We start from the raw sequence: 14612 nt of genomic DNA on the forward strand, positions 1-14612 counted from the left end.
GCGTTGTTGCTGGACTCCCACCTCGTACATACAGAGGCTCTTTGTATCACCCAGGCAGCGCTTTTTCTCAGTTGCTGGGGGCACAAACAGGTTCTTTTGCCCCATAAGCAGGTTTTTGGTTCACTTTTCCTGTTTGCCATTTGGTGTGTATGTCTCGGCCTGTTTTGCAGTGTGCTAACTCATCCGACCCTGCTCAAAAGCAACAATTTTTGGGGGGTGATTTCTAGTGGTAAACAGTATTATCTGAGCCTGTTATTAACTTGTTTTCACACCACCACTCTGACTGGGAAGGAGGTTGTTTATTACTTTTACAGGGGCCAAGCACAAAGAAACAGAAGTTGCAAGTAGCCTGTAAAGGTTGGTACCAGGCTGCGGCACTTAAAACTTGATTTATTCATTGGACTTTGGACACTCTGGTCACATAGTGCAGAATTATATCCATCCTGCATCCACTAATCAGAATGTGTGACTAGTGTCCAGGAAATAGAGAGCTTGCGATGAGTCACCACCAATTAAGCAACTGCGCCTGATTTTGTAAAGTTGGCAAGTTGAGAAAGGGAAGTTTTCACCAACAGATTTCACTTTGCCATCTGGACACCGTAGCGGGCTATGTGCAGGTGGCAGCCTGAGCGGCACACGGGGGCTGTCCCAGCACCGTGCGGCCACTGCCGGGCGGAGCAGCCTGGGGAGGAGGCGCCGTCCCGGGAGTCGCACCCAGACCCACCGCGGGGATCAGGAGACTCCGCTCCCGGGCGCTGGCCGGACAGGCGGACTGTTCAGTGTGCCGTTTATCCCGAGCCGCCTGCCCGGGCTCTGTTCAGCTCCACCTGCTGCCGCGCCCAGCACACGCGGCCCCACATCTCCGTGGGTTGGGGTCCCGCCCCGGGCGGAGCCCTGGAAAGCCCGTGGGGGAAGCGGAGGCGGCAGCGGCCTCGTTCTCCCCGCCCGCTTCCTCCCAGCCCTTCCTACGGCCCCGCGGGCCCGAGGAGACCGCTGAGGCGCCGGCCGGGAACGACCCTGCTGCCCCGGCCGTGTGCTCCCCAGCTCCCGCCTCCGGGCCGGCAGAGCGCAACGGCGGCGCTAGGACCCTGCCCCTGCCCGCCACGGCGGCGGCTCCTCCCGCCCCCAGAGCCACCGCTGCCGTGACGTCAGCGCGCCCCGTGACGCCGCTTCCAGGTTCCGCTCGGGAGACCGCACCTCCCCGCCCTTCCCGGCGTGCCCCGCGCCTCGCTCCGGCCGCGCCTACATTTCCCAGCAGCCCTCGCGGGCGGACACCGCCTGCCGGCGCGGCGCGGCCCCGCGGGGCACGCCGGGAGCTGTATGCGGCGCGGGGGCGGCGCGGCGGGGCGGGGCGGCGGGCGGGGTGCGGGGAGTCCTGGAGCGGCGGCGGCCCGGGCTCTGCCGGTGGGCTGACGGTCTGCGAGGGGAGCGGGCACTGGTGCTTCACGGCCGTCCTCGCCTCACAGCGCGGCCTCGGCGGCCCGGCCCGGCGCAGCCATGTCGGGGCTCCTGGGGAAGCTGTTCGGGACGGGCGCCGGGAAGGGCGCCGGGAAGGGCCCGTCCCCGCAGGATGCGATCCAGAAGCTCCGCGAAACCGAGGACTTGCTCAGCAAGAAGCAGGACTTCCTGGAGAAGAAGATCGAGGAAGAGCTGGCGGCCGCCCGCAAGCACGGCACCAAGAACAAGCGCGGTGAGCGGCCGGGCCGGGCCCCGGGCAACAGGTCGGGGGGGGCGGCCTGCGGGGCGCTGTGCCCTGTGCGCAGCTCAGACATCCGTGTGCCGCTGCGCTCTGTACTTTATTGCGTTTATTCTCTTCCGTCTCCCGCCTGGGCGCTGTGGCGGCCCCTCCGCAGGGCCCGCGGCCGCTCCCCGGCTCGCCCCAGCGCGGCCTCCCCGCCCGGCGCCCGGGGGCTGTAACGCGGCTGCCGCGTCACGCCCGCGTGATGTCGGTGTCACCGCTGCTCGGCCCGTCTGTCCGTGTGCGGATCCTGCCGGGGACACGCTGCGAAGCAGAGGCGGGGGAGTCGCTGGTTGTGGCCGGGGGCGCTGGGAAAGCCGCGCACTGGCGAGCACTAAGGCCCGGCTTCACTGCTCGTTGTTTTGTCTTCTAACAAACACAACTCTTTACCAAGACTCTACTTAATTTGGGGCTTTAGCATGGCTTTACTGCTGTTTTTTTATTTCTTCTAACAAACACATCTCTTTACCAAGACCCTGCTTAATATAAGGATTTAGTTAGGTATATTTTCGTTGTTGTTAGGGTGTCCTAAAGCTATAGGTAGCTTAGATATTAGAGACTGGTGTTCAGCAGGTGGAACTGGGCCCTTCCAGGGAGGTCTAATGATGTATTTGCAGGCAGTGCTGGATATTGATGAATATCAGCCTGAAGGTAAGAAGTTGTCAGGGTGTGTATCTGGGTGCTCTGATGAGCTTCTTGCTTGTTTTATGGCCATCATTAAAAGTGGCGTTTTCAGGAAAGTGTAATTCAGATTTTTGTGTTGATGTTGCCCTTGCTGTGCTGGGTTCCAGCAGGAGGGCAGAGCTTGAAGCAGGAGGTGCAGAGCCGCTGATACACAACCGGCGGTCAAGTAGCTGGGGTTAATTTACGGTAACTACCACTAGCAGTTTCTGCTTCACGTCACTACTTTAGTCAGCGTTTTAAGGCTCCTTTCAAAGCTCAGAGCAGTTTGCTGCACCAGGGCTTCCCGGTCGCGCTGTGTTTGGGTGACGGTGCGAATGGCGCGAGCTCGGGGTGCCCGGTGGCTTCATGGCCTCACTTGCTGCCACAGGTGTCTCCTGAAGGTCCGCAGCAGAGCCCGACTTGAGCCTCACTAAGTTAGTTTCGAAATCAAATTTATTACAACAGCTTTAATAAGCGTGAGTTTCCAGTGTGTTTTTTTTGGCCTAACTTGGTAATGAGCTTAAAAGGAGAACTAAAATACATTTTTTTTCCTAGCCTTCCTCTTCTGCAGTTTCTGCATTCTCTGCATTATGCTGGTCCTGCTTAACTTCTCCTGAACTTCTCTTTGTGCCACCTGGTTGCCCAAGTCCTTGTCTGGCTCTGTTGTAATAGCAGCTCTGTGCGTGCTGCCCGTCCGTGTGCTCTGGGCGCTTCGGGTAGTGGAGAGATTGAATTTCTCTGGAGGTGGAGGAAGGAGAAAAACCTGCCCATTCACTGCTGGGATTCTGGGTCACACTAATTGAGGTCTCACAGAAGGACAAGATCCTGATGAGTAATTAGGGAGCTGTGGAAAGGAGAAGGGCTAGGGATGGTTTTCTTTTTTTCCAGAGGATTTCTGAAACTAAAAGGCCAACTTTTATTCCTGGGCTGTGAGGAAAGGCAGCTGGTTACCTGCTCACTGGCTGGGCACTGAGCTCCCCTCGGGACAGACTGATGGACTGCTCGTTCATTCTGGGTTCAACATGTCGGTCATCAGCTGAGCATTGCAAATTGCATTGTTTTGTATGCAGTTGTTTGGATTTTTCCCCCTCTGACTTCCAGCTGGTTTATAATTCAGAAATTATGTAATTTTGATGCAAATCACAGTCTTTTTAATGGAAATACTTCGATATAGTTGAGTGTTTTAAGTAAAACCGAACAAAAGCTCGGGATTCAGTTTTTTTAAAGCGTTGGATCAAATTTTTAAAAAGGCAGCTTGAAGAATCCTGAAGCTTTCTTAGTTCTCCAGCACTGCAGGTTTTCCCTCTGAGGATTTCTGTGTATCGCTGCATTCAGAGAGAAGCGTCCTGTGGACGGGTTGCCCTGCTCAGCTGGCAGAAGAGCAGACGTGTCTGCAGCAGGGGGGAGCTCACCTGAGGAATCGCAGCCGCCTCGGGAAGGCTGGCGTGGCGTTGTGGTTTTCCCAGAGGAAGGACGAGCGTCTGGCGCGCTCAGGGTGACAGAAGGAAACGGTCTCTGCTCTCCAGCACACTGGGCGATTGTTTCGGTGCCAAGCGAGCGGGGTTTCTAAAGGCTCATTGACCAATTCCCGCAGCACAGAAACTTACAGGCCTCTAGTTCTTGTGCCTGCCCCAAGCACATGCAGGTTTTTATTACTTTGTGAACTTACTTTCCTTGTGTATTTTTCATAACTGGCATTTAGGATATCCAGGCTGCGTAACTCCTCATGAAATTCCAAAGTTAAAATGAGTAACTAATGAGTATCAATTTCCTTAGTCTATGTTGTTTCTTGGCAAGAGAGGTTTTAAACTCTTCATAAAAAGCTCCTTTTTTCAGGGTCTTTCTGTTCTGTTGCACAGACATGGCAATTTTGTGATCACCGTGCCTTCTGAAGGAACTCCAGTCATTTTAATAAGCAGTAATTTTATTTTTTTCCCTTCACTCTACCAATTCATTCACATTAGTCCACGGTATCAAAGTAGCTCCCATAGAGGGACCGGGCAGCAATCTCCACGTGTTGGGTTGGTGTGAGGGCACCTGCGCTGTTTCTAGAGCGTGTTGGGGAGACCAGCTGTTCTGGTTTTAATGTGCGTGTCGTTTTTTGTCCGTGGGATGAAAAACTACTGCGGAGAAGACTGATCATCTTCACACAGCATTGGAAACGTGGAAGTTACTATTTTGCCCTTCTGAGAAGCTGGGCTATGTTTGTGTTTTGTTACCTCATGGAGATGTTCAGCCTGTTCTTTTGCAAACAGCCTGTGTTCTGGTGTTTGGTTTTTTCCCTTTATTTCTTTTCCTCAAGAGGCTCTTCAACACTTGTGCTTTAGCTTGTGGGTAGTGGACTTGGTGAAATTCGCAGGTGGAAGTCGCAGTAGTACAGCATGGTTTGAATGCCAGTCAGCCGGTATCTTACTGGATCTTAAATCTGCCCTGAAAATAACTTTTGCTTTAACAAAAGCGGCGTGCAGCCGTGGGCTGGACGGTTTGGAAGCACTGAGCTGCTGCTCCATCCTTTTATTCCGCTCCAGTTTGCCCACGTGACGTTGTTGGATCCAAGCTGGGATGTTTTATCAGGCACTTAATGTTCATGGAGCAAATCGAACTGCTGCGGTTATGGAGTTCTTGGCCTTAGTATTTGGTTTCAGGGTAGCTCAAGCTGATCTTAATCACTGCTGCTCCAGTTTTATTCCTTTCCTTGTGGCTGTCGCCTCATCCTACAAGAGCTGGCTCACAAAGCCAGAGAAATAGCACAGAGACACAGCAAAAGCAATGGGTTAATTCCTTCCTCTCTGACTGTGTTGGATATATAACCATTCCAGAATCTGTTTCAGCGTTATCTCTTCTGATGGAAACCCAGAGCTCAAGTTCTGGCTCCATGTGAAGATCACAGCAGGGAGGGAAACCTGGTGCTGTGCCGGGTGCCACTAGTGTAAGTCCACTCAGGAGTTTATATCCACCTTCCACCTTGCAACATATTTCACCATAAAACCTGTCTTTTTGGAGTCCCCCTTTCTGATACAGCTATTTCACTGCTGTGGGGGTGTGTTGTTACTGAACATGCATATTTGTGCTCTCTGTGGCTCAGCAGGAGCTCATTCCAGTTTAATGTCATGTTTACTTCCAGGTGACGGCACAGAGGTCGCTCAGATGTAGTGGGGCTGAAAAGACACTTAAATGCCAGGGTGACAGGTTCAGCAACTGACATTCAGAAACTTGCATGTTATGAAATAAACCAGGTCCATACAAATGAAAACTTCATAATGGGCTGAGTGGGAACTGTGCACAGTCATTCCAGCTTCCCTGAAGGTGAAACCTTATTGAAATCACTTCTTAGCATCCCCATGGTGGGCTCAGCATGTGCAATGTCCTGGGAGAAAACTGCGTGGCAGAAAGTTGCTGTGGTAAGTGCTTCCCTGGCAGTGCTATCGGTGATGCTGCTATTGCTCAGCCGGCTCCTGCCCCAGAGCCTGCGATCACCATTAACAGAATGAAAGTCGGTTCTGGCCCGGAGACACGTGCTGCGGTGTTGGCAGTTCATAGGGGTTGATTCAAGAAGTATCAACTTTTTGTTTTATTTGTTTTATAACTTTTGGGTTTCTAAAGGTTTGTGTTTTCAACTTTTTCCCCTTAGTCGTTAGTGCTGGAATCTGAGCTTTCAGGAAAATAAGTTTAAATGTTCACATATCAAAATAACATAACCTCAGCAGATGAGACATAAGAGAAATGCTGAATATTATGACGGCCTCAACAGAGTTCTTAGATTTGAATTTCTTTAAATTACCTTTGTCCTTCTCGGGAACTTCTTTGAGATATTGTAGGCAGTTTGCTAATTCTCAATAGAAGGAGGGATGAGCAGTTGCAGCCCAAGATGAAGCTACTCTACTGCAGGCAAAGGCAAATTCCTTCTTACACCTACTGGTGCCTCTTATTTATCCCAATTCAAGGACAACAAGGACGTTGCTGGTGATTAAATTTGCTGCCGAGACAAGTGCCAGAAGGTGGAAAAGTGTTTTCAGAAGCAGCAAAAATAATGACACTTCTTTCTGTTGAGCAAATTAGAGATGGATACACAATATGATGCGCAATACAGCCAGCCGGTATTAAGCTGATTATCTTAATCATCTCTAGTGTCTGGGATTTCTGCTGGAGGGCCAGGAGACCCCGTTTGGGAACTCCTCTGCACTTATCTCGCAGTATTTATCTTGGCGTGGCTGGCATTTGGTCTCCATTATTTTTGTGGCTGCTGCGGATCTTTTTCATCCCATATTCAGACAGTTACATCCTTTCGCAGTGGTGTCTCTGCTGCTGCCGTTTCTTCTCTCATTTGCCAGAGAGAGAATGTAGGAATTAGAGGTGAGATAAGTTACTTTTCCCCCTCAGTTGGAGTAATGAGAGCTATTAACCCGGGTGTCTTCCTCTGGGTGAAAACCCTTTCTTTCTATTATAGGTATCGGTGTGACTTTTAGCAGATTTTCGCAGAGGCAGGAGGTCGATAGGCACTTGTGGACAAACTCTCTGGGTTCACAAAACACGTGAACCTTCGTAACAAGTGTGTTTCTGGATTGAGTGGAACTCTCAGATTGCGTTCCCGGTTGTTCCCAGTGCTCTGAACCAGTCCTGCTGCTCCTCCTCAGATATGTCTTCGCTGGCAAAACGTGGAGCTGCAGGTGTGCAGAAGAACACAGGCTTACGTTCTTCTGTGGGTTTAATGTGCCAATCTATACTTTTCTACTAATGATATTTTAAAACAATTCAATAGAATCGCTATATACGTATATATCCAATTAACACCACTTGTCCTACACGTGTGTAAGCGGTAATTATTTGCAGGAGGGCTGTTGGTTTTTGCAGTACTACATGGGAAAACTGTATTTTTATCAGTCTGCTGACTTTTTAGTGTAGTGAACATCTTTCCCGTTTCACTGACAAACTGCTGTACAGACCGCAAGGAAAAAAAAGGCTTACAACAGCCGTATTAATAATTTGCTTCTATACAGGTTGAAATACTTAAAACCCCATGAAATTAAATTCTTACAGCTCGCATTTCTTGAGAACAAAGTGACATTATTGGGGTGAGCAGTCATGCTGTTCAGGCTGAGTGCTGACGGAGGATATTGTGCACAAATGAGTGTATCACCTTTTCACTTGTGAGCGTTCGTGAGTCAGACAGAGAAGTGACCGAAAACCCTGACGCGAGTTCCCGCTTATCAGGTTGGGTGTAACGGTGAAACCCTCGGTGTCTTGTTATTCACCGCGGTCCAACGGTCAGCGTGGAACTTGCGCTGGAGTTCCAGGGAGGACCATCACAGAAAGTCGAATCAATGTGAAATTTAAAATGGTATGCTGCAGTTCCTCAGTTGAAGACTGTAAATAAGAAAATGGAACGATCAGGGAGGGCATAAGAAATTTCCGTAAGAAATACACGGCCATGGCATGGTGAGAATGAGCACAAGTCTCTATTCATTTCAAGCCTCTGAGTATCAGGCTCTTTGCAGAAGCCGCTGCAAGAGTCTGGCCCAGGGATCTTGTAATCTCATGCAGCTTTTTGCTCCAAGATAAGGAAATTATCGCACTCTTGGAAGACTTAAATCAGCTGTTTCTAGACAAATAAATGTGCTGCTGATCCCTCTAGCACCAGGTTGTGGGCAATTCTGGCTACGTTAGAGAATAAATGCTTTAAGCTTAATATACAGTTACAGGTCCTGCAAAAGCAGTTCCACAGTAATTAAAGCTGGCTATTAAATTACATTGCCTGCCTGTGTAATTACTGTCTTGGGAGCAGAAAAGGCATAATTAAGGGTGTGGGTCCTGAGGACTGTCCCCTGCACACTGCCCACTGTGACCACAGTTCTCACAAAGAGCAAGGATACACGACTTCAATTAATGTGGACCAGCTTGCGCTTGGCAGGCAGCTGTTCGCTGCAGCGTGGTTTGCTTTGTGGTGTGTTACAAGGGACCGGGCGACTGGTCATTGAGTTGCTTCTGGGCTTGAATCCTTCACGTTGCAGGGGATGGACAGCAGGGGCCTGGCCACCTTCCGACAACTGTGTTGAAGGAGGCAAACGCAAGGGTTAGGCAACTTCATTTATCTAGGACAAAAGGTGAACACCACACAACGGAACGTGCTGAACATTTCTCTGTACCGAGTGGCATTTGGTACAAAATGTGAATGGCTGTTCTGGGCACAAATCTCACAAATCCTGCTCTTTTCTTTGTTGTTCAGCTGCTCTTCAGGCCCTAAAGCGTAAGAAGAGGTATGAGAAGCAGCTTGCGCAGATCGATGGCACGTTATCAACCATCGAATTCCAGAGGGAAGCCCTTGAGAATGCCAACACTAACACTGAAGTGCTCAAGAATATGGGTTATGCTGCTAAAGCTATGAAAGCTGCTCATGACAACATGTAAGTCGCTCCCTTCTGCGTCTTTCTGTATGAACTTTAGTTTGTGATTTGGTTGATCTGCTCAATGCCAGGTGGTTTGTAACCAAAGGTAGAGCTGGAGTAGCAAAATCTTCTTTTCAAAGGCTGTAACTTAAACCGAAATACTAGATATACGGTCATATTGAACAAAATACACATCTATGGGTGCTTTCTCAATTTGACATAATTTTATATGGCACAAAAGCCGCTGCCTTTGTCCGACAGAGAACCAGCACCGGTGTAGCCTAAAGCAAAGGGGAGGGTGCACCAGTCCCAGATCCGCCTGGTGGCAGCAAGAATTTTAAGCCTCAAGGGGAGGCTTAAACGTCTTTCTGTGCAGCGGAGTTGGTGTATGTAGCAATAATACAGCATTGTGGGAATGTCGTACTTGCTCCAAAAGCAAGTATTGTAGACATAATGTGATAATGCTGGATCAGGGAACAGAGCAAATTATTAATAGCAGTAATGCAGAACACAACCCCTTCATATGAAGTGTCTGTAAATACCTTCTGTGAGCTAAGCTTTTAAGAAAAACATAAAAAATACGTGCATAATTCTATTGAGACTGGGGATAAAATTCAGGCTTGCATGCAATATATGTTTTGGGAAAGGACCTTGTAAAATGTCACGGTGGTGTGGCATTGCTACAAAACGCAGGAAATACAGTCATAAGGGCTGATTGGGAGAGTGCCTAATTATATTGAACTCTTTGCTTTCTTCTACAGGGATATTGATAAAGTAGATGAATTAATGCAGGACATTGCAGAACAGCAGGAGCTGGCCGATGAGATTTCAACAGCCATCTCAAAGCCAGTAGGATTTGGGGAAGAATTTGATGAGGTATGCTTTAAATCCGCCTCTGTTTATAGCACGGAATTAATTATGGTGGAAAAGACCCCTGAGATCATAGAGTTTGGCCATTAACCCAACGCTGCCAAGTCCACCACTAAACCGTGTCCCTAAGTGCCACGTCTGCACAACTTTTGAACACCTCCAGGGGTGGTGACTCATTGGGGATGTTCATATCTGCATATTGTGTGTGTCTGGTGTAGTACTGAGGGTGTAAAATCTCTCGTAGAACCTGTTAGTGGCTGTTGTGCCAGTGCAGGCAGCTGCTCTGACCCGGCTTCGTGCTGGGAATGGTCTGGATGGCCTGATCTGAGAATGAACTCAGATGAAGATTCGGACTCCCCATCTCCTCAGTTTGATCCTATGTGTTGAAGCTATTTTCTTTAATAATATGACCACCTAAATCTACTTGCTAATAAATACAACTTAGTTTATTCTTTTTGCTTTGTTTTCCTTCTTTAAAAAACTAGGATGAACTCATGGCAGAACTAGAGGAACTAGAACAAGAAGAACTAGACAAAAACTTGCTGGAAATAAGTGGTCCCGAGACAGTACCACTACCAAATGTGCCCTCAATATCAATACCGTCAAAGCCAGGTATGTGTGGACCTTTACTAGAAACATCTTGGATTGTTAAAAGTATGTGTATTTGACTGCAGACTCCTCCGATGTGAGGGATCCGGCTTCAGGCAGCGCAGGTGTTTCTTGGAATTGCTGCATGAGTCACAAATTACATCTAGCGCCATTTCTCCATGGGGGTAACCTGCCTTTCCTAAGGAGGATGAAAATGAATAGCAATCACAGGAACAGTTTTTAGCCATTCTAACACTACCAGTTTATCTACAGCACAGACAATGCTCAGAGTGGAGACGAGGGGTAAGGAAACCAGTTGTGATCTTGACAAACATACCAAGGCTGTGAAAGGGAGTGCAGAGTAAATGAGCTCTGGGAATTAATCCCAGGCTGGTTCAGATACTGAGGTTGAACCACAACGCTTCCTTGCTGCTTTTTTGTTTAATTTGATCCTTGCCTTTCTGGCTTTTGGGAGGAACGAACCCCAAAGTCCCCCCTTTGGGGCCAGCCGTTGCCTGCTCTGAGGTTTGCAAGCACTCACGCCAGTCAGTACCAAACTGAGGGTCATCTCAGTCTTAGAGCACATACATGTAGAAAATTATAGTTAGTGTGGTGAACGTGGAGAACCGGCACGAAATATTTGCAATTACACGGTTCTAAGTTGCTGTTAAATCTGAGCTGATCACTCTTCCGTGAACTGGAAGTGATACTTCATGAAATAGAGTTCAGAAAGGATACCCTTGGCACGCATTAATGCGATATGAAGCTTTACCAGCCTATTTTGCCAAATCTACCTTCACGTGTTATGAGTAAATGGTGGAATTTGCTGATCTATTTCATGTGCTTACTTAGGAAAAAAAGGCCTGAAAAACCAGGAGATGAAAATAACCCAAATTGGTCAGTGCATCTGTAATTATTTTGCCGCCTTTCCAGGCATGAAGGGATGTGAGAAGCAGCAGGAGCTGCTGCCTTAGTGACGTGCTGCGGAGTTCAGGCCTTGTCCATTGTGGTTCTTTTACTTTGACAAAACTGGTTTGTTTTCCTAGTTGTGTTTTGCTGGGTGGAATTGCTGCCAGGTGCTCTGAGAGGAGAGCGACTTAGATCCATATAACTTAAATCTGCAGCTTTATCTAGATGTAGATCCAACAGCAGGAGAAACAGTTTAAATAAACATGTGCATTACCTTTTTATGTCCTGGCTGCTTTAATGAGGTTTGTTCTCTACATATTCCTTGGGTAATAGACATTAAAACATACTGACTTGGACCCAAACATGCTTTTTGCATTATGTTAGGTAGTAGTGACTGTCTGCTAGTAAGAGCCATCGTAATTGTGCACACATCTGAGTAACTCTGCAGCATGACACTTACGTAGACAGAAAATTCCTGAAAGAATAAAAATAATAAAGACATCAAACTTTTTTAATAGTAAAAACTATTAGTATAAAACTCAGTGTTTTGTAGGTTTTATATTAAGGTTCTTTTGGGCAGAAATTAGAATTCCATCAATGTGTTTTAATGGTGTGCTACTCTTTATTCAAGCAGCGCTGGCCCTGAGAGGAGCGCGGGGGAAGCGGGGGGCTCTGCAGCGCTGCTGCCTGCGCCTTTAGCTTGCGGGGCTTTTCTCCCTGAATTATTTTTCACTTAAAATTGACTTCATAGACACTGGGATTAAAAGTTTACTTGTGGTCATCACGGGCCAGACTTTCAAAGAGTTCACTTACTGACGGCACAGATACCTCCCTGATGTGCCTTTTGAAGTCAGTAACGTCTCTTCTGCGGTAGAACTGACTCGAATTTACCTCCCGGAAAATGAGGGTGAGCTTTCCTGCTTTTCCAGTTCTCAGGACTGTCTAGATTTCGGCTTAACTAGTCCAAATGAGGAATGTTTTGCAGTTGCCTGTCAGCTGAATTAATGTCAGAAGAAATTCAGGCAAAAGCTGTTTCTGTTTAACAGAGACTGGAAGAGCTTAATTTAGGAAAACACATTCCAAACTTGTATAAATGATGGGTCTTGAGTGTGACTTAATGCTGACTCAGCTCTCTCTTGCGTAAATGCTTCGTTTGGAATGGCACAAACCATTCTGAGCATGAATTATCTGCCTTTTCTCCCCCCTACTTCTGAAACGAAAGCGCTGCCTGAGGAAATGACGGCTTTTCTTGGTGTTTTCCAAAATTACTGCAGCTATTTCTGGCCTAAAAGCCTTTTTGCTGAGTCGATAGTTTCCATCTCCAGAAACGAGACTTGTGGTGTTAGGACAGAGCCGCGTTTGCTCCCCGGCGGGACAGCGGTGACAGCGGGGTGACGCGTCTGCTGCGCCACATCCCCATTGCCAGCAGGTGAACACGCGCGAGCCGCAGTTGTGACGCTTCGAGAACTTCAAAACGGAATAAGGAATGATTTTATTCTTTTAATAGAGGCACAACTATGACACTGGAGAGTCCAGACAGGAAACCCAAAACTCAGAGTTTGCTGCTTGGGGGTTTGGTGAGGATGGAAGGTGATACACGCTGCTGGTGTACGCGGCTTAACCTGCCGCCGTGTTTGTCTCTTCCCACGTGAAGTGGAAATATCAGGAGTTTATCCCGTTCTGGCTTTTTCTGAAGACACTGGTTACTTAATTCAGAAAGATCTTGTCTATTTGTTATTGACACGTGGTGCTTCATTTCTTGATTGGGCCAGCGGCACAGAGGCTTCTCCCCTGCAAAGAACCGGGACAGGATTCTGTCAAGTTTCCCACTCATTTGTTTTCTTTTAATATTTTGCAGCCAAGAAGAAAGAGGAGGAAGAGGATGATGATATGAAAGAGCTGGAAGCTTGGGCAGGAACCATGTAACCGCAGCAGCAACTGGCTGAAAAGAGACTTTGATTACATATTCTGGGTGCAAATGTGTTGTGTTGAGGAGAAAGCATAAGCAAAATGTCTTTATCTTTAATTTTAACCCAAAGCAGTGGGAACCGCGTTGCTGTTTTCTGCATAGCATGGTCTGCACAAAGTAAGGAAGGGGAGCAGGGGGAATTGCCTGCGGTTGAATACGGTTGGATTTCTGTAAAAAGGTATTTGCAAAATCAAACATTCAGCTTTTGGACTGTGCTGCTGCCACTGCTGGATCTTCATCTTCAAAAGTTTGGGCCATATTGAATTGAAATAAGCTGAAAAAAAACCCAACACTCTGTAATTTTAAGTCAGTTTTAGTGTGTTTAGAAGTCTTGTAAGGCATTTAAAACCAGGAAAAGTCGTAAGCCACCATTGGCTTCTTATTGTCTTTAGGTGCGAGAATGCTTTAGGTTTTTAGTTCTTTGCAAGTTGTATTTATGTCCCTGGGTGCTGTGTGGCCAGCCTTGTGTTTGTCACTGCAACAACATAGTCACTGTTCCCGTTTAATTGGTGATGATTTGCGATGGACAAACGCCGTCTTGGAGGTCGAGAAGATTCAAATTTCAGTTGTACATTTTTCTACCTAGCACTACAATGTTTATTGCTTTTTTGTGATAATTGATAACCCATTCAGATACATGCACACAATTATTTTAATTAAGAAACTACTATGGATTGCACTGTATTAAATATCTCGATTAATTTTCATCTGTGGCTACTGTTGTCAGTTCTTTGTGATGTTGAAGTAATCTGACTATAATTTACAAGCAGTTTGGCCTCTTTCTGCGTGAGTGCCACACTTTTTAAAGCCAGCTCAACTTTGGCCCTACTACTGTGGCTTAGTTGTATAAAACTTCACCCTTAGCTGAGCAAATTGCTGGAGCGCTGCTGCTTTTAAGCTGTTTCCTTATTGCAATAATATTCTGGTCCACTGTGTCAAAATCTCCACACAAAGGAGAAACCAAAGTGGATGTAATAGTAGAAGCAGCAAGTTTAGGGGCAGAGCTGGGGGCCTTGGCTTTGTATTTTTTGTGACAGACTTGCTGCGCACTCTGCTAACAAATGTGTGTTAAAGCAGCAGCAGCATCGGAGTTCTGGGCGAGCATCTCGAGTGCAGTGAAGTGTCTTTAACAGCGTTCAGGTGTAGCTGGGGGAGGAAAAAGAAATCCCCAAAGCACCGTTAATGCCTTTAAGGTTGCTCATGTAGAACATCAGAAACGGAGTGGCAGAGCAGACCTGGCCCAGCTGTTCCTGCGTTGTTTGCTTTCCTGTTCATGCAGCCAGTTCCTTTGACTGAAGGAACAACCTTGTCTGCACAGCGACAAGAAAACGTGACAATGACTGTGTGTTGTGATTCCTGTTTACTAGCAGCCAGACCGCTAGGACTATGTTACTTCTCACAGCCTATTTTTTCTTGATTATTTTAATAAATGATGGGGTAGTTTCTTAATCCTACTATTTATTAGTATGTCTGGGGACCAGTCACCTTGCTG

The 14612-nt window shown here is 47.5% G+C and overlaps 1 protein-coding gene across 1 annotated transcript; it reads left to right on the forward strand.

The window, feature by feature from the left end:
* Nucleotides 1-1368: 1368 nt before the first annotated feature.
* On the forward strand, nucleotides 1369-13821 carry CHMP4B (charged multivesicular body protein 4B). Its single transcript, XM_080354538.1, has 5 exons — nucleotides 1369-1690; nucleotides 8625-8802; nucleotides 9546-9660; nucleotides 10140-10266; nucleotides 13010-13821. Exons 1-5 carry the CDS (start codon nucleotides 1498-1500, stop codon nucleotides 13075-13077), a joined length of 681 nt encoding a protein of 226 aa, XP_080210664.1. The 5' UTR covers nucleotides 1369-1497; the 3' UTR covers nucleotides 13078-13821.
* The last annotated feature ends 791 nt before the right edge of the window (nucleotides 13822-14612 follow it).

This window comes from Nesoenas mayeri, assembly GCF_963082525.1.
Source record: "Nesoenas mayeri genome assembly, chromosome: 16".
Lineage (NCBI taxonomy): Eukaryota > Metazoa > Chordata > Aves > Columbiformes > Columbidae > Nesoenas > Nesoenas mayeri.

Excerpts from the sequence above, each read along its gene's own strand:
- CHMP4B (XM_080354538.1), top strand. The coding sequence starts at position 1,498 with ATGTCGGGGCTCCTGGGGAAGCTGTTCGGGACGGGCGCCGGGAAGGGC. Across the intron at positions 1,691-8,624 it reads CGGCACCAAGAACAAGCGCG|CTGCTCTTCAGGCCCTAAAG; the intron begins GTGAGCGGCCGG and ends TTTGTTGTTCAG. Across the intron at positions 10,267-13,009 it reads ATCAATACCGTCAAAGCCAG|CCAAGAAGAAAGAGGAGGAA; the intron begins GTATGTGTGGAC and ends AATATTTTGCAG.